At 39.3% G+C, this 20,243-nt stretch overlaps 1 protein-coding gene across 2 annotated transcripts; it reads left to right on the top strand.

Moving 5' to 3' along the window:
* Positions 1-4,472: 4,472 nt before the first annotated feature.
* Positions 4,473-18,477, top strand: LOC135086652 (SET and MYND domain-containing protein 4-like). 2 transcript variants are annotated; one of them, XM_063981410.1, is made up of 14 exons: positions 4,473-5,068; positions 5,260-5,518; positions 5,631-5,811; positions 5,921-6,074; positions 6,187-6,348; positions 7,001-7,138; positions 8,340-8,547; positions 9,507-9,711; positions 10,191-10,293; positions 11,523-11,709; positions 14,720-15,008; positions 15,711-15,790; positions 15,946-16,022; positions 16,113-18,477. In XM_063981410.1, exons 1-14 carry the CDS (start codon positions 4,923-4,925, stop codon positions 16,306-16,308), a joined length of 2,385 nt encoding a protein of 794 aa, XP_063837480.1. In that variant the 5' UTR covers positions 4,473-4,922; the 3' UTR covers positions 16,309-18,477. The 2 variants fall into 2 exon arrangements, with proteins under 2 accessions (XP_063837480.1, XP_063837481.1); XM_063981411.1 differs by having other exon boundaries at positions 5,924-6,074.
* Positions 18,478-20,243: the final 1,766 nt, after the last annotated feature.

Raw genomic sequence — 20,243 nt, forward strand, 5'->3', positions numbered from 1 at the left:
AATCCCAGCAGGCTGACCACAGATTACAAAGTCAAACAAACACTTTTGCATGCATGCCTCACTGCATGCAAACAAACGACGACGACGATATGACCATTGACCATGAAGCTACAGATAAAAATGGAGGCCACACTCCGAAAACCTACTTGAAGCACAAACTTTGACTCAAGTTTTTGTTCCAAGTTTGCCCTCCATTTTTGGGTATTTCTCATCAAATTGAGAAATTTGATTCCCGAGCCATTAGTGCCGAGTCACATGCATTAAATTACATAAGTATTTTTTTTATTTGAATGTACGCTGTCTATACCACTATTGCATAAAAAGAAAACGTATTTCCTCTAAAGAAAAAAAAGATATGGCTACTTTATTACCGTGAAAATCATTCCCTCACCTTGTCCCTTAGTACAAAATTATTACTAAAATGCCGATTAACTTGAAATATATCAATATTTTTAATAATAAAATTATGCAAATATGTAAGAAAGATGTTTGTTATTGTCCATAAAAGCTTTCATCTTACAACAACCAATTTATAAAAACAATGATTCGATTTCAAATGTGTCCCGCCAAATAAAATCATTCCCTCATCCTATTACGAATATTCGATTTCTGAATGTGTCAAACGATATTTAGGAACGCAACTTTAAGTTTTTAGTACCTGGATACACTCTCAAATGATTCAAGATGGCAATTTCTTCTCAACAGTAGGTGAGTTCGTGTAAAAAAATATTTTGCGTAAAATTGTTAAAAGTTAAATTTATGACGATCATTACCTCACGTTACATTAATGTATTAAGCATTTTAATATTTATCATTAAAATTTGTTGGTTTTATGCGTTTTTGGGAGTAAAATACATATTAAAAATGTAACAAGCAAATTGAGGTTATGTGTCGGTGTTTTTGTAGCTTAAGTTAAAATTCGTCAATCCCTCACAGTCATTCCCTCACTCCTAAACGCAGTGAGGGAATGACGGTCGTGTGAGGGAATGATTTATCCAGTAATCTGCGGTTTTTTAGATTGTTTAGACACCGTTGATTTTTAGTCGGCGGATAGTTTAGTCGAGTTGGGCTCTCAGTGCTCATCAACAGCCCTTTACAGTCCACTGCTGGACTATGAGCCTCCTCCACTATAGTGGAGGGTTTTGCCATAATCTCCACGCTTGGCAGGCGGGTTGGAGATCGCAGTTTAAAAGATTGATGTTTTTCAGAGAGCGCTGCTGCCCATTCTCTGTTTGATGTGTGGACTACTAAGTCGCCTCTTACGACACCCGCGGGAAGAGTAGGGGTTGGTGACAAATGTATTCTACTCTGCCGTCACCACACGGCTACTGCACGCTCACACTGATTCAACTAAACAGTTGAATCGGGCGTGGGTGCGCAGACCGCCGATTTAAAATCGGGCCGATTGCTTCATTCGATAGAGAGCTGTTGAAGAGATCAGTCGCGTAGAATGTTTCCCAGAAATATTATAATTTTTACTATACCAAATTAACTCATGCTTGCGGCTTCAACTGCTCGAAATTCAGTGTGTAACAATACATAAAAGATCTCGAAATTGGACCTACCTAGCTGAATCGTTTGTCCGAGGTAGACATACTTGTCAACAATCTCAAGAATCGAGCGCAACATGGACGTTCGACATAAGCTTCGTTTTGTCCGTGTTCGTCCTGTGATGGCTCGGAAACGTGGCCTCTCACTATAGACCTTATACAGAAGCTCAAAGTTGCACAGCGTACTATGGAGAGGGCTATGCTCGGTGTTTCTTTACGAGATCGAATCAGAAATGAGGAGATCCGTAAACGAACTAAAGTCGCTGACATAGCCCGACGGATTAGCAAGCTGAAGTGGCAGTGGGCAGGGCACATAGTACGCAGAACTGACGGCATGAGGCAGCAAGGTTCTGGAATGGAGGCCGCGTACCGGAAAACGCAGCGTGGGACGTCCACCCATAAGGTGGACCGACGACCTGATAAAGGTAGCAGGAAGGCGCTGGATGCAGGCCGGGACCAACCGTGCGATGTGGAAGTCATTGGATTATGTTCAGCAGTGGACGTCCTGTGGCTGAAATGATGATGATGAAAAGGAAATGATCATGAAAAAGTGAAATCGAGAGTAATAACTAGTTAAATCAATTAATTAGTAATAATAACCTTTCCCGCCAAAAACGAGGAGCAAACTGAAGCTATCGGCCGAGTTGGACGACGAAAAATCGGCCAGTCTGCGCGCGCGTAGAGGAGAGCCGTCTGATCAAGCTATCGACCGATAGTTGGACGATACTTTAGTTGGAAGGCAGTTGGGAATCGTATTCAACTATTTAGTCGGCCAAATCAAATCGGCGTAATGTGCGCACTTCCATACATGCTCATACTGATTAACTGCCCGACTAAACTATCGGCCGACGAAAAATCGATGGTCTGCGCCTAGGCTTATTTATTTCTTGCAACTTGTATTTCATAGTATTTAATTTAAAAGAGGTGCATGTGGAAGCAAAATAGCACGACAAAAGAAGTTGAATGATGCAAAAAAATAAATAAAAAAGAAAGAGTACGATAGAAAAAGGCGAGAAAAATGAAAAATAATACTGAATCTTTGAAAAACTGCGGAAAAAAGAAAGATTAAAATATTTAAAGAAAAAAGCGAAAGTTCAAGTAAAAACTTAGACTAGTGAATACCCGAAATACTTGTCAATGCTTAAAGCATGCCAATATGCCATTTGTACATGTTGTTTTTTACTATCTTCTAAATATATAAAAGGAGAAACTGACTGACTGACTGACAGATCAACGCACAGCCTAAACGGCTAAACGTAGGCACTTGAAATTTGGCAGGGACGTAGCTTAGGTTCCGTAGAGGTGCACTAAGAAAGGAATTCCCGAAATTCCCACGGGATCGGGAATTAGCGGGAAAATCCTTTTGTATGAAAAATCTAAACCGCTTAAGTTAGACGCTTGAAATTTGGTATACAGGTACCTTAGTAAACTTAAATTTTAGTCACAACAGGATATTGCACAATTCCCACGGAAACGGGAGTGAGCGGGAAAAAACATTTGTATGAAAAAATCTAAACCACGTAAGATAGACGCTTGAAATTTGGCATGCAGGTACCTTAGTAAACTTAAAGCTTAGTTACAACAGGATATTGCAAAATTCCCACGGAAACGGGATTGAGCGGGAAAAAACATTTGTATGAAAACATCTACACCACGTAAGATAGACGCTTGAAATTTAGCATGCAGGTACCTTAGTAAACTTAAAGCTTAGTGAAATTCCCACGGGAACGGGAAATAGCGGGAAAATCCTTTTGTATGAAAAATCTAAACCGCTTAAGTTAGACGCTTGAAATTTGGTATGCAGGTACCTTAGTAAACTTAAAGATTAGTTACAACAGGATATTGCAAAATTCCCACGGGAACGGGAGTGAGCGGGAAAAAACATTTGTATGAAAAAATCTACACCACGTAAGATAGACGCTTGAAATTTAGCATGCAGGTACCTTAGTAAACTTAAAGCTTAGTGAAATTCCCACGGGAACGGGAAATAGCGGGAAAATCCTTTTGTATGAAAAATCTAAACCGCTTAAGTTAGACGCTTGAAATTTGGTATACAGGTACCTTAGTAAACTTAAAGATTAATTACAACAGGATATTGCAAAATTCCCACGGGAACGGGAGTGAGCGGGAAAAAACATTTGTATGAAAAAATCTACACCACGTAAGATAGACGCTTGAAATTTAGCATGCAGGTACCTTAGTAAACTTAAAGCTTAGTGAAATTCCCACGGAAACGGGAAATAGCGGGAAAATCCTTTTGTATGAAAAATCTAAACCGCTTAAGTTAGACGCTTGAAATTTGGTATGCAGGTACCTTAGTAAACTTAAAGATTAGTTACAACAGGATATTGCAAAATTCCCACGGGATCGGGAGTTAGCGGGAAAAAACATTTGTATGAAAAAATCTAAACCGCGTAAGATAGATGAAGGGGGTAAAACGAGATCCGCGTACGAAGTCGCGGGCGGCCGCTAGTAATATAATAATAAATCATTCCCTCACTCCGTTAATCATTCCCTCATTTATTAATTTTTTAAAACCTCATTTTTTATAGGTAATATAGAAAAATATGGAAGACCAATACCCCTGGACAGATCTCTAAAAGTAACTTTTCTGATCTCTACAAAAAATATCTAAGTTTATGTAAAAAAAAAGAAATTTAAATAAAATCTCAAATTTTGAGATTTCATGAGAAATACCCTTTTATCTTAGCTTCATGGATATGACCATGCTCTGTGGACATGACCTTAAATGATAGAGAATGGAGCCGTTTGGCCGAAAATATCGCTAGCTAGAGCTAGGAAGAAAAATGCCGTCCTTTAAAATTCCTCTATGTTTTAGCGGTAATATCACTGCTAAAATAATGTCCCATACATTTGAAGCGACACTTGAAAGTAGCAAACTTGTCCTTGCCGGAAAAATTCTAAAGTTTTCGGTGGTTGCCATGCCATGGCATGGCATGGCATGGCGATCGCCATTTTGCTAACAATTTATTTTTGTTGATTTTTGGCCAAACGCCCCTTATTTTAGACGTCATGATGACAGACAGATGAGACAGAATGACAATCAAATTCACAGCAGAACCGGCAGAACCCATATCTGTGGCAGAACCACAGAAATCAAAAGATGAGAATGAGACAGAAACAGACAGAATGTGGTTCTTGAGCTTACATTTATTTATTTACTAATAAACTTCAATTAATAAATTGAGTTCATCTGTGTTAATTAACTAAAATTTTACATGAACTAAAAGACAAGTTTCATGTCATCGTGTCATAATTGCTGTATTTAGTTTTATTGAAAAAAAAGAAAGGATTTGTTTACACAGTACACTACACAAATATCGAAATTCTAATTTAATTTCAATTGTTAAAATGAATAACGTTCATTTGCCCGAGGATTGTGCGAAGCAATGGGAGATTCTTTTGTTGCTACTTTCATCAGAAGAGAAGAAAATTGACCGGACCAGCGACAGCGAAATCGATACTATGAACTACTTTTATAAAAACGAAGGCGTCAGGTAATAAAATGTACATAAAATACTAATAGATTTATTTTGGGTAATTTTCATGTTTAAATAATATCAATAATGTAGCCAAAAACTTCTCATAGCATATCATCAACATTTATAGTATATCTAAATAAAATAGTAGCTTAAAAATAATAAAACATCAGTTGTCTTTACACTTCCATATTTTATACTATACACAGAAAAATCCTCACACATTGGCTACAACAAATGCAAAAGACATACGCTAAAAAACTCAGTGACTCAAACACTGCATTAAAATGCAATGAAATATCCCAGTTGTGGCGTCAGCGAGGCAATGATAACTTCCGAGCTAACCGAGTCAAAGAGAGTTATAGGTGTTACTGTGAAAGTGTCCTATATGCCCCTCAAGATGGACCCATGTATCCACTTGCACTGGCAAATCGATCAGCTGCTTTGCTTCGGATGAAAAGATTTCAGGTACGAATATTTTATTTTTTGCTTGCCATGTGGCAAAAAAGGCAGAACTATTTTTTCTGATACTTTTAATTCATCTATTTAATCTTTTATTTAACATTTCTGCTTATTAAAGGAATGCCTAGCAGACATAAAGCTGGCACTCGAGCATGGATACTCTAACGAGCAGCGGCACAAGTTGTTGCTACGACAAGCTGACTGCCACATTGAGTTGGGCTCCCGGGAGCAGGCTGTGGCCGCCCTTTCAGCTGCCGCGACTCATGCTCACTCATTGCAACTGGCACCCACTCATGCTGGTACTCTTTGTTTTGTTATTTAATAGATGAGTCCTTCTTTTCTTTCTGATATTCTATTCTTCAAGACATTTGGATTTTAAAACATAATATTTTATTCATCTCTTTGCAGCAGAGTTTGATAGACATATTAAAATACTGGAAAGAAAACTTGAAGCATTAGAGGAAATTAATGAAGTAAAGCAAGAAGAAGAAGTGCCGATTCCAGAATGTTACAAAGGAGAAAACCCCAATTTCTTTGCGGCTTCTAATGCTCTAGAACTAAGGTAAATATCAGCTTTAATGTTGCAAAACACACAAACATTCTGATACGTCACGTGTGTCGGCTTAAGGCTTAATGTGATCTGCCTTGATTTCACGTTACAAATAAATTAACAGGCGCAGTGAATCGTGCGGCAGATTCGTAGTGGCGTGCGAGCCAACGCGTCGTGGCGATGTCTTATTCTCTGAAGAGCCTTACGCTTGGGTGACGCTGCCCGAAGGAGACCCAGACCGAGGCGCCTGTGAGACTTGTTGTCAGGCGGATGTGAATCCTGTGCCGTAAGTAATAAGGAGAACTTCTTATCCATTTAAGATTCATTTTCAAATAAAGCAATTTTTTTCTAAATATTTAAACACTCTTATTTAGTGATATGATAGCTCATTCGAACTAACATTTTTCATCTTAGAATCGGTAACCCAAAAATCCTGGGAGGCACCAGACTATTCTGGGGTGCCTTAGCCCCCGCTATAGGTACCTATACCCAACTTACATTATGGACTTATGACGGGGCGGAGGGATGCGGATCGCCCCGGGTGCCAACGCCGCCACTGCGCTCCCTTACTTCAGGCACCGACTGAGTTAGCGCTAGTCCTATAGTAATAGGCTAGTAGATGACAAAATTTCAATTATTTGTCTGTCAGACAGATAATTAGAAAATATTAAGACTCATATTTTTTATTTTCTTTCATAATTAAATAATAACAGTGTTACATCGAGTTACATGGCGCGTTACGTCATGCTTGAGTAGAATGTTTACGCAAAAGTGACGTCACGCGACATTTCAACTCAATATAATACTGTAATTATTCGACTATGGAAAAAATTAAAAAATATGAGTCTAATATTTTCTAATTATCTGTCTGACGGAGTAAATAGAATTTCGATTTCATTACCCAGTCATCATCCCTATTATTATGATGACATTGTCAGATGCGGGACGTGTTCGCGTAGCGTGTACTGCGGCGAGGAGTGCCGCGCGCGCGGTTCGAGACTATTCCACCGCTGGGAGTGCTCGGGCGCGCAGGCCGCCATCTTTCCCACTATTGGGATCGCGCATTTGGCTCTCAGGTACGTATAATACAGGGTGGAAATGATAAGTTGATCTCACTTGATTATTTCTAAACTATACAAGATATCGTAAAACTGGTTACTGATCCTGAAAGCGCTTCACAATATCTTTCAAACAGTACCAATAATAAGTTACAAAATAAACTGGATCTATCCGAAAATTTTATGTTTCCAGTAGATGCAGTTTATTCTGTAACTTATTATTGATACCGTTTGATAGAGCTCATGAAGCACTTTCAGGATCACTAACTAGTTTTTTGATATTTTGTATAGTTTAGAAATAATCTAGTGAGATCACTTATCGTTTCCACCCTGTGTACGATAAAATATACAAGTCTGTGTAAGTATGGATCAAACAAAGGATTGGCTTTACTTCTCAATACAACAACTTTCCTACAGAAACAACATCCAAATTCTAAAAAGAAACTTTACGTCCCCATAATAATTTGGCTGATTACCGATGACAATTTGTATAGATAGGTCGATTTTTTGTAAGATTTGAACTTCATTTGTTTTTTGAATTTTGTATTCATGGTTTAAAAATATCAATTTTGGATACCTACTTAAAACTCTCCTAACATACTAATTGACCAGCTTTTACATTTTTATGCCATAAAAAGGTGTTAATAGGTTAATCAATAAACTAGTAGCTTGGTTGGCGTGCGCGACATTTATACCGCAGGGATATTACACCGCAGGTAGGCCATTTTATTAGATACACGCATGCCCTAATTCACAACAATATCAATGTCAGTAATAATAAGCTTTTAAATTGTAAAACTCAATCCCAGAATATGAATGTGTAAGACTCAATTTCTCCAGCAAAATGACAACTTATATCTTATGCTTATGCGATTGTGCAATGCTTGATGATCTGCTTGTAATAAACTACTTATATTTTTTCCAATATTTATTGATATGTTACAAATAAGGGCGAGCACTAATTAGACATGTCTTTGTTTTTCTATTCCCCTAAGAACTTATATTTCATCTACGAAGACGCGCCCCACCATTCTTCCGGTAATATTTGAGTGTTTAATGTTTGGTATATTATTATCCATGAGTGCACACGCACAGTACAATAATGACGCTCGGATTGCTCGGATCAAACTCCCCGCACCCCGCGCTTCCCTCGACCAAAAATGGTGGGGCGCGTCTTCGTGGATGAAACTTTCTTACCCCTTTTTATTTTCTTTTCTAGAGTGCTACTCATAACAGCCAGCGAAGGTTTCCCTCGGGTCTCGAACCCGACCGATCAGCCGAGCTCGGCAGCCGAATTGTTCCAAGCGTACTCTCGCATCGACGACATACAAATCTACAAGAAAGACACGCCAGCCTTCTACAGGATGTTCAACTTGGTTACCAACTTTGACAAGATGAACAACACAGACTATATACAGTATGCTTTAGTGAGTAGAAATATGAATAACGATTCAGGTCTACTTGCGCTACTTTCTATAGTCAATAGGCAACTTGTGTCCAAATCAATTTGTAAGGATGAGCTCATTCAAATCTAATTGTTGTCTGCCAAAGAAGCGCAAGTAGAACTCATTTTAAAAGTCATGGATTAATAGTTATAAAAGTACCTAACACTTACTTATGAACTTTCTACTTCTTCTCCTCTATGGCTATTGTTTGCCAACTTTCTACTTTTTTATTCATATCATAGGCCAATGACAGGTCACGCGGACTGTCATGGGTCGCGCGACCTGTCATTGGCCTTTGATCGCGCCGCGATGGCGATCTGCACGCGTGTGGTTGAAACTTTAATGTTGTTACAAATCAAAAGATGCATTTTGGATCTCTTGTAACAATAACATTTATTTGGGCATAAGTTTGGCGGCTCGTAACTTGCTATCCCATCATTATCTAGATCTGAAATTAATTTTACTTGACTAAAGACATATTCGATATTAATATTAAATACTAGCTTTCCGCCCGCGACTTCGCCCACGTGGACTACATTATTATAGCCTATAGTGGACCCGCCTATTTTTTTCCAAAATAAAATTTACCCTATGTTACTCGTGGATAATGTAGCTTTCGAATGGTGAAAGAATTTTTAAAAACGGTCCAGTAGTTTTTGAGCCTATTCATTACAACCAAACAAACAAAGTTTTCCTCTTTATAATATTAGTGTAGAAAAAAAGCGGTTGAAAACACACGAAAAAAAAAATTAAGCAGTTTTTAGGTAGAATTTTGGAAAAAAATAAATTAAACAAAAATACTATCAATTAAAAAAAAAGTAGCTCACTTATGGTCAAATGGGCGAACTTGTATTCTTAAAATGATCTTACCTATACACCCACGAAGTTTGTCTAACCTTCCGCCAAACACCCTGTATAATGAGAAATTGCGTACTTTTCAGACGGCGACAATGCTAACGCTATACCTAGAGCGGTGGACGACATTTTTCGACGAGTTGCCGTCGCGATTGCCGCACGCGTTGCCCGCGCGTCAACTGCGCGTTTTCGCCGCGGCGCTGCTGTTGCGGGCGCTAGGGCAACTCGTCTGCAACGGGCACGCTGCGTTGACGCTCGCTGTGTTTGAAGATGACGACACGGGTGAAGATGGTAAGTATGTAGGACGATATTTCAGTTAAAAAAGCTAAATTATCTCTTAATGAAGAGTAGAGAAACTCTTCTAAAAATAACAGCCCCTAATTTCTTCAATCAATGAATAGTGACGTTTTATTTATAAGTGTTCATGCAGTGATCGGAGTAGGCAGAGCTATTTTTGTTCATTATTGTAAAATGTGGACATGCCCTGAGGATCCCGAGACTTCATCTACCTAGATTTGATTTTACCGTCCGGCTGTGCCGATTAGCAATCCTAATAAATTAAAATACATAGCTGCGCACTCGATGTGGTACAGAACAAAAACATTGCCCTTGTTCACGCGAGGGCTTTATGCCTTATGGATATTATTATATCCACAATTTTATTGTAACAACGTAAGGCCCGGTTTCCACCACAGCAGGTGAATTGAACCAATTACACCGCGGTCACTGAATGTATATGTATGTAAAAGGCATGATTGTTTTACCAAAAGGTCAAGCGGCGACGGTATCTGAGCGCGAGGTTCGTCGTGCGACTGCAATATACCCGTCGGCGGCCATGATGAACCACTCCTGTGACCCAAACATCATCAATACGTGAGTATAATAAGAATAAATATCTTTAGGCTATAAATCTGTTAGGCAGCTGCCTCGCATTATGTGGACAGGCGACGGAAACCAGCGAGGTGGCGTTGTGTTGTGCTGTCAAGGTAATCGCATTGTTTAAGTACCTACGAGGGGTGTTCAAAAAGTAATGAGAATGGGATATTTCTAGCCAAAACAAAAATCTGAAAAAAATGGGTAGGTAGCATAATTCTTCACTAGAAACTGGTGAAAAAAACATTTAAATTCACTATTGTGTTTAAGAATTACATTCACCTGAACACGACCAGTCGGAAAGTATACTGGGTCATTGACTAGCACACTGTCATGAGTCATGACACGTAATTTAAAAGACTGGCTTATCGACAATGTATGGATAATTTTTATATTGTTATTCCATTTTCTTTCATAAACTTCGAATTTTTGACGATATACTATAATAATATACTAATTACCTACTACATGTGATACATCATTGGAAAGAAGAGAAGCTAGAGATGTTTTAAGATCATTGGCAATCCATTATCACTTTTAATTTTTTTTTAAATCGAATTCTAAGTTAATTTTTTTATCGTGGTTTGTACTTTTGTTAAACTTTGGCGGCTCGTAACTAGCTATCCAATCATTATCTGGATCTGAAATCTGGAAATTTATTTTATTTGACTAAAGACATATTCGATATTAATATCGAATAAAAAAAGCGGTTGAAAACACGCGAGAATTTTTTTTTTATCAGTTTGTTGGTCCAATTTTGAAAAAAGTAGCTCATTTAGGGACAAATGGGCGAACTTGTATTCTTAAAATGACCTTACCTATACACCCACGAAGTTTGTCTAACCTTCCGCCGAACACCCTGTATACAGGGTGTTAGGTAAATGGGTATATTAGCCGACACTAACCCATGTTAACATAGGCATATAAATGGTATGGTGAAGTCAGAAATTTGATAACATGATTTAATTTTTTTAAATTTTCATACAAAATAAATTTTATAAAATCCGATTTGTATGAAAATTAAAATAATTAAAATGAAGATATCAATTTTCTGAATTCACCATACCATTTATATGACCATGTTAACATGGGCTAGTGTCGGCTCATATACCCATTTACCTAACACCCTGTATAAAAGTCTGGGCATTTAATTATTATTTATCATTATTCTTTGCAAATAAATACTTTGACTGTGACACTGTTTGTGATGATGCATTATTATTTGGCAGCTTCTACAAGGGTCGGCTGGTGGTGGTGAGCGCGCGCGAGCTAGCCGCGGGCGGCGAGGCTCTGAACTGCTACGGGCCGCACCGGGCGCGCGAACCGTTCGCGCAGCGACGCGCCGCGTTGCGCGCGCAGTACTGCTTCACGTGCGCGTGCGCGGTCTGCGCCGACGCCGACCGACGGGACTTTGTGGTCAGTACACCATTAGTGCCTCCTACTAAAGTCTGTTCGCCGAGAGTTGATAAAAAAAATTAAATATCAGAGGTTCTAAACTCATTATAAATTGCGGCCCGCTAATTATTTTTGTCGATATAATGAAAAAGTTGGTAGATTATCATTATTATCTCTTTTAAATTTACGGGAATTATTCCGGTTAGGGCATACGTGGGGATACGGATCAAACACGTGGCGTCCATGTGTTGGATAAAAAGTATTTCATTATTATAAAGTGGCTTATAGTGTATCCCAATGTTGGGCAAAGCCCTACCCACTGTCATACCATTCATTTCGGTAAAAATAAATCTATTCCGTTTCACACATTGCGGCCCGCCGGCCGGGGCGCTTGACGACAGCTGCGTGGCTCGTACCATGGTACTCAGTGCGCGTTGTGACAAACGACGCCCGCCATACAGAATGCGATAATTAAGCGACAGTCGCTCGCTATTGCAAGACATTTCATAATATTTATCAACTCTCGGCGAACAGACTTTAGGTGGACCGACGATCTGGTAAAGGTCGCGGGAAGAGCCTGGATGCGGGCAGCGCAGGACCGTGCATTGTGGAAAACCTTGGAGGAGGCCTTTGTCCAGCAGTGGACGTCTCTTGGCTGAAACGAACGAACGAACACCATTAGGCGGGTTTTAGAATCGCGCTGACCGTTCGCTGATCGTCGGCGCTGACAGACCAATATGTATGTAATTGAAGGGAACGTTCCTGAGTGACGTTGATCGCTCGGCGCCGACGCTCCATACATTTTGGCTGTCAGCGCTGACGGTCAGCGTGTGTCAGCGTGACTCTAAAACCAGCCTTAATCGGCCGTCCTCTCCCATCCCAGAGCGTGTCTCTCTTCTTGGTATACCGGTTTGACCGGGACAGGCCTCGTCCAGGCTGGGTCTGCACTATCGTATCGTATCGTAGTAGTACACCATTACGGGATATGCTCCGATATAGCACTGCGAGCACTGCTCAGTGATAGCACTGAGCTGTGATTGTAATGCTATATCGGAACATACCCATAGTCTCGTAGCTTCTACAAAGGCGCCCGGTAGTGGAGTACGCAGCCTGAACGGTTACGGGCCGCGCCGAGTGCGAGATTTGCACGCGTATTGACAAGCTGCATTACACGCGCTCAGTACTACTACAGATGCGCGTGCGCGATATGCTCCGATGCCGACCGAAAATAAAACTTGGAATCTAAGGCCCGGTTTCCATCAAGGCGGAGCGGAGAAGTGTTTTGAATAACCAATCAGATATTATTATTTCCACTTCTCACCGCGCCGCGCCGCTGTCAAATTCTATAGAAAAATTCGTCCGCCTGACACTTCCGAAATAGCTACGATAGCGGAACGGTGAAGGGGTCGGAGTAGCCGACTCGAGATCCAAGGAACGCGGGTTCGCATCCCACCGCCACTCGACTTGTGCTGAGCCCACTCGTAACACAAGCATTTTTAGCTTACCACGAGGGGCTAACGGAATTATTAGTAATTTGTGCAATACGAATTCTAATACATAATCTTAAAAAAAACTTCTCTCTTCTCCGCTCCGCCTTGATAGAAACCGGACCTTATAGTGAAATATTTTTTCAATTCGGTCGATTAATTTCGGTGCATACACAAAATACACATTCTGTCCTGTCCTATTGCAGACTAAATCTTCTTCTAAATATATAAAAGGAGAAACTGACTGACTGACTGACAGATCAACGCACAGCCTAAACGGCTAAACGTAGGCACTTGAAATTTGGCAGGGACGTAGCTTAGGTTCCGTAGAGGTGCACTAAGAAAGGAATTCCCGAAATTCCCACGGGATCGGGAATTAGCGGGAAAATCCTTTTGTATGAAAAATCTAAACCGCTTAAGTTAGACGCTTGAAATTTGGTATACAGGTACCTTAGTAAACTTAAATTTTAGTCACAACAGGATATTGCACAATTCCCACGGAAACGGGAGTGAGCGGGAAAAAACATTTGTATGAAAAAATCTAAACCACGTAAGATAGACGCTTGAAATTTGGCATGCAGGTACCTTAGTAAACTTAAAGCTTAGTTACAACAGGATATTGCAAAATTCCCACGGAAACGGGATTGAGCGGGAAAAAACATTTGTATGAAAACATCTACACCACGTAAGACGCTTGAAATTTAGCATGCAGGTACCTTAGTAAACTTAAAGCTTAGTGAAATTCCCACGGGAACGGGAAATAGCGGGAAAATCCTTTTGTATGAAAAATCTAAACCGCTTAAGTTAGACGCTTGAAATTTGGTATGCAGGTACCTTAGTAAACTTAAAGATTAGTTACAACAGGATATTGCAAAATTCCCACGGGAACGGGAGTGAGCGGGAAAAAACATTTGTATGAAAAAATCTACACCACGTAAGATAGACGCTTGAAATTTAGCATGCAGGTACCTTAGTAAACTTAAAGCTTAGTGAAATTCCCACGGGAACGGGAAATAGCGGGAAAATCCTTTTGTATGAAAAATCTAAACCGCTTAAGTTAGACGCTTGAAATTTGGTATACAGGTACCTTAGTAAACTTAAAGATTAATTACAACAGGATATTGCAAAATTCCCACGGGAACGGGAGTGAGCGGGAAAAAACATTTGTATGAAAAAATCTACACCACGTAAGATAGACGCTTGAAATTTAGCATGCAGGTACCTTAGTAAACTTAAAGCTTAGTGAAATTCCCACGGAAACGGGAAATAGCGGGAAAATCCTTTTGTATGAAAAATCTAAACCGCTTAAGTTAGACGCTTGAAATTTGGTATGCAGGTACCTTAGTAAACTTAAAGATTAGTTACAACAGGATATTGCAAAATTCCCACGGGATCGGGAGTTAGCGGGAAAAAACATTTGTATGAAAAAATCTAAACCGCGTAAGATAGATGAAGGGGGTAAAACGAGATCCGCGTACGAAGTCGCGGGCGGCCGCTAGTTCTTGTATGTAGTTCCAACTTGTAACTTGAATTCCTGTTCACAGCATCTGTTCAGCGCTTACGCGTGTCACGCGTGCAAAGGTCCCGTAACTTGCAACAGCGGTGGCTCCCCCAAATGTCCGCAATGCGGCGCGGAGTTTCGCGTGGAACGGGCCCTAGACGCCCTAGAGCGGGCTAGGGAACTCCTAGCCGAAGCCAAGAGAGCGCGTGCGCCGGCCGAGAGATGCGAAAAGGCACAGGCCGCGTTGAAACTACAACAACACGCTTGGCACAGACATCACTCCGCGTTGAGAGATTCCGCCGATAAGGTGGCCAGGCTGTATGCGGATTACGGTATGTTATTTTTTTAACTTTCTATCGCATTGCACTGTGCACCTTATGTGAATATGCCCACTAAAAGTAGTCGCAAGTCGCAAATACGCTGTTTGAATATTTTTCAAACATACCCATATTTAAAATGCTAGTTGGTAATAATGTATTTAATTGTATTTGTGTTTTCTCTGTAAGTGGATTCTGTAAATTCTTTTTTGAGAAAATAAATGTCTTTAACCGTAACTTTCGTTTGACCGTATGGTTTTTATAGACAGCTTTGTATTTATTGATATGGATAATGATGGCCACTCGGTAATAACTATTCCTTAACTTTATACCTAGCGGCGGAGAACTAAAAAGTTCGAATTTCTCAAGAGAACTAAAAAATATTATTAGTCAAAAGTAACGCCAATAAAAAGAAACGAATGCCAAGTCTATCTCTTTAGACTTTTTAATGGCGATCAAGCTGTTGATTGGGGTACACAAGAGTTGCAGCGGTGGGAATAGTCATTTGTTGATACGTGCGAGCTTATTGCTATTTAAAGTAACAGGTAACAAGGACTAATCTATCCTACATAGTTTCCATTATTGTATCTTCTGTGTAGCCAAGATTTACAGGTGACAGTCATCCGATTTTTGTGTGTCTCTCAGCGAACGTTGACTCAAATATAAAAACTTATTACCTTATAAATAAATGATGTCATGTATTTCATTGTGTTACAGGTGATTTCAGCAAGAGTGTGGAACTAATAAAACAAAATATTCAAAGTCTCGAGTACCAGTTCGGATCTTTTAGTGCTGAGGTGCGTAAGATCGTGATGTTTCTGTCATAATGAGAGAAAGAGAGATAAATCTTTTCTTATTTATCACTTCTATAAATAGCGATGAAACGTCTTAATGTGTCAAGATTCTGGATAATAATTAACGCTCTATTTTGACTAATTATACATATTTTCAGGTGGCCCATGAACTCAGGAAGTTATCTGATGTGATGTTGGAGCGGATTGTCACCACGCAAAACAGTGCCGAATACAGGTATTTTTATTTTACAATTTGTTGTTATAATATTTAAACTATAACATTGCTTGATATAAACATGTATGAACTATAATTTGAAATTTACAGGGACTGGTGTCTTGAAACCCACAAAATATTGAAGAAAGCAGTTCAATTGACTGAACTGAATTACGGCTCGTGGGAACCTTTGGTCAAAAGGCTCAAGGAGAATGAAGAGTTTGTCGCCTCGTTACTTAACGAAAGCCGGAGTGCCGATGTAGCAGACAGCATCCACCATAATTTGCACTACAATCTCAAAATCTAGGGCGCATAACTAGAGCACTACTAAATCCCTAGAACAGCACATGTGAGTCCTTGTTTCTACAAACTAACATCTTTAGATAAAGTTAATTACATTTTACCATGTCACAGCAAATTAGGTAACTGTTATTTAAAATCTAAATAGTTAGTATCATACTAAATGTTCCTTTTCAAGTTTTGTAGAACTGTTCCTTAGTAGCTATATTCACTTCGGTCGTGGTTTAGAAACTAGCATATATTAAAAACTCAGGATATTTTGAATGTTGATAAGTTTATATTTTATCCACTTGTGCGTGACTAATGCAACGTGATGTTCATAACATTATAAAAAGAGATGCCTAATAAAATACAATAAGATTGAATGAATACAGTTCAATATTATATCTAAGCAATGCGATTAGTGAGATTTTTTGTATGCAAATTACTTATAATATTGGTGTTGTCTTTTTTGAATTTATATTATACATAAAATAACTCTTTCATATACATAATATAGGATAAAATACAAGATGTTGTTTTGTAAAACAACGCCCATCTGGGGTCATAGTACACATGAAACTTCATGAAAGTAATTACAAGAAAAACTATTACTTTATTAGTAAAAAACCTTGTTCAAACGTCTCCTAAAACTTTCGAGACTGCGCTTGTTACATGCGGCCAGCGCCCCGGGAAAGCAGGGGGACTGACCGATAGCTCGCCCGCGTAATAATACCACTTTCCAGATTTCATGGTTTTTTTCCAAAAAAAAATTAACTAAGTTATTTTTTATATTATTATTTTTTTTGGCATCAGTGTCGTGTATACTACCACCCCTGAGACGGGCGTTATTTTACAAAACCAAACCTGTTTAATCATATTTGGCATTTTAAAGGTCGACTACCTACTTATTGATACATAAATTAATATTAGTACAAGTTATTTAAAATTAATATTGAGGTTTATTTACATCATTAAGTAAAAGTTGTGATTTCAAAAATGATTTGAAAATCTGATTATGTAGTAAGTACTTTAGTAGCCGATTTTTTAATTCGCATATAGCGAGCATACATGTAGAGCCAAGGCACATGATGCGTTGTGGAACTGCACCGCAAAGATTACTACACCGACCACAGATATTTCTATGTAAAGGTGGCGGTTCGCGTTGCGACTGAGACAAGAGACAGAGACAGGAGATCGCGACCGTTACTTGACAGGCAGAGACCTGTTTGTCTCTGTCTCGCTTGCGAACTGTCGCTTATACATTGTCTAAAGTCAAGTAAAGGTAGCATTCGGATCAAGACGACCGCGACGAGAGACCACGACCCGAGACCGCGACAGGCAACCGGTCGCAGGTCGCAGGGCGACAGCTACTTACGAATCTTCGCGACACGAGTCGTGCGACCCATACGAAACTTACTAATTCTATTAAAATTTCGTCTTCGTGCGCAGAAAACACGGCCATTTTGCATCTGTCGCGTCACGGCACTGCCTTGTGAGCGACCGAGTCGCGCGACGCAAGTAGCCGGCAGGCCACGCCCACACGTCGCGCGACTCGGTTGCTTGCATCCGTCAGCACTTCCTATTAATTCATATAAAGCAGTGGGTCGCGGTCGCCGGTCGCAGGGCGACAGCTACTTACGAATCTTCGCGACACGAGTCGTGCGACCCATACGAAACTCAGTATGCTTGCAGTTACTAAACTAAACGGTTGTATTCCATCCATCTGTAAACAATAAAAACAAGTACCTTTTCTAATAAAAATATGTATCATTTCAACTTACTTGTTTTATTTAATGCTTTTCCAATTTTTTCCCAAATATTGTCTCTCACAGTATTATCTTTATAAGCTTGAAGTCTCGTATCGAATACAGGTGCGTTTTTACTTACTAATTCTATTAAAATTTCGTCTTCGTGCGAAGAAAACACGGCCATTTTGCATCTGTCGCGCCACGGCACTGCCTTGTGAGCGACCGAGTCGCGCGACGCAAGTAGCCGGCAGGCCTTTAACGTTCGCGGTCTCCCGTCTCGGTCTCGCGTCTCTGTCGCGATGCGAACCGCCACCTTAAGGTAGCATTCGGATCAAGACGACCGCGACGCGAGACCGCGACTCGAGACCGCGACCGGCGACCGCGACCCACTGATTTATATGAATTAATAGGAAGTGCTGACGGATGCAAGCAACCGAATCGCGCGACGTGTGGGCGTGGCCTGCCGGCTACTTGCGTCGCGCGACTCGGTCGCTCACAAGGCAGTGCCGTGACGCGACAGATGCAAAATGGCCGAAATGAGTCGCACTGAGTTTCGTATGGGTAGCACGACTCGTGTCGCGAAGATTCGTAAGTAGCTGTCGCCCTGCGACCTGCGACCGGTTGCCTGCGTATGCTTTGGCTCTGAGTGTGTACTTAAAATATTGATGTGATTAAATGCACATGTACCACTCTCCGATGAGGATGCTGATGAAGTAAACAACTGTACCTCGTAGTAGTAAGATCTAATGACTTTGTAGTTAAAACCAAACCAAAAGGAGAATCAATCATGTTAGTCATATACTGCCATTTAGCTGAAAGTATACATAAACTTACACCCAAATTCTCTACTAAACTTGATATTTTGTGCCTTTTGAATCTCACAGAGTTTAATTCTAATGTGTGAGTGAATGTTCTTCCGTATCTGCAATTTGCTCGAAATCTGAAGAATATCATAAATAAATTGAAATGGTTATTTTTATACAATATATTACCCGTGTAAATCAAATTAAGCATTTTATGGAATACCATAGCGTAAGAATATGGGTGTAAGACACATCACTTATCTACATTTATATTTCAAACTTTAGAATGTACAATGTAACGGATACAATGACACTTTATACAACGTAATTTTTAATATACTAGCGTAAAATTAGGTTCAGATTAATATATTTAAATGTAAGTAATAATTTGTTTGTAGTCGTTTTCAATATTAACATACTTAACTATTTTGAGGTGAATTTGTTCAAATCCATCATAAAAATACCATTACGGAAGATTTAAATGATGCTCTATAATCGTTACGTTAGCATCTTGTCTTTTATAAACATAATTGGAAATACAAAAGCAATTGAACTTTCCGGTGCCTTGTATTTGCATTATGCAAATTATAAACACACAGGTAGTATAATAATATTCTTGGATACGTGTTATGGCTTATTCTTCAGGTGTCCAGATTGAGTGATCCAGTTAATTAGTTCTACCTTTTTTTGTTTAGTTTTCACAAATTTAATACCTTACCATAAAGTTTTCACAGTTATTTCCTAAATCCTCTCAAAATTTGGTTGTGCTTGAATGAGATTTTTGAAAAGATCACTCAGTCCACACGCACATATTAACGAGTATGTCAGTGTTACATAATTTACACGTTAGTGCGATTGGTATGACGGATATAGTAAGGCCTATTCACCGAAGGAAGGAATGTCAGTAATATTGATTTCATTTTTACTGATTGACAATTTCTGGAGTTCTTTTGTTACATTTTTTTTTCATTGCCTACGTACAAAAGAATACAGAAAACAATAATTCTTACATACTAGCAGGACCACGAAAACAGGGATATTAGCCCGTTTTTTATCTAAAGAGACTAAGTTACATGCGTGTCTTATAAGTTAGTGAGAAATTTTATTGCAATAGGTATACTTTCTGAAGTGTTTATTCACTTTATTCAGAACTCAAATTAATTACAAGTTATTAATTGTATTGTAATAGTTGTGCCTATGTTTTTTAGTTAAACCATCTGAAAACCTAGACAACTCGAAGCCATACCATGTTAATTTCACAAAATTCTTTACATTAAGTAATAAATTTTTTATAAAAATTTAGACTTGTTTATTTTCCGTACTCAATACGTACGGCCGTACGACGTACCTGGTAGAGTTACTGAAAAAAACCACCTTCCACAATAGGTACAGTGTGTCTTGATAAAGTG

The sequence above is a fragment of the Ostrinia nubilalis genome, chromosome Z, assembly GCF_963855985.1.
Source record: "Ostrinia nubilalis chromosome Z, ilOstNubi1.1, whole genome shotgun sequence".
Taxonomy (NCBI): Eukaryota; Metazoa; Arthropoda; class Insecta; order Lepidoptera; family Crambidae; genus Ostrinia; species Ostrinia nubilalis.

Excerpts from the sequence above, each read along its gene's own strand:
- LOC135086652 (XM_063981410.1), top strand. The coding sequence starts at position 4,923 with ATGAATAACGTTCATTTGCCCGAGGATTGTGCGAAGCAATGGGAGATT. Across the intron at positions 10,294-11,522 it reads GACCCAAACATCATCAATAC|CTTCTACAAGGGTCGGCTGG; the intron begins GTGAGTATAATA and ends ATTATTTGGCAG. Across the intron at positions 11,710-14,719 it reads CCGACCGACGGGACTTTGTG|CATCTGTTCAGCGCTTACGC; the intron begins GTCAGTACACCA and ends TCCTGTTCACAG.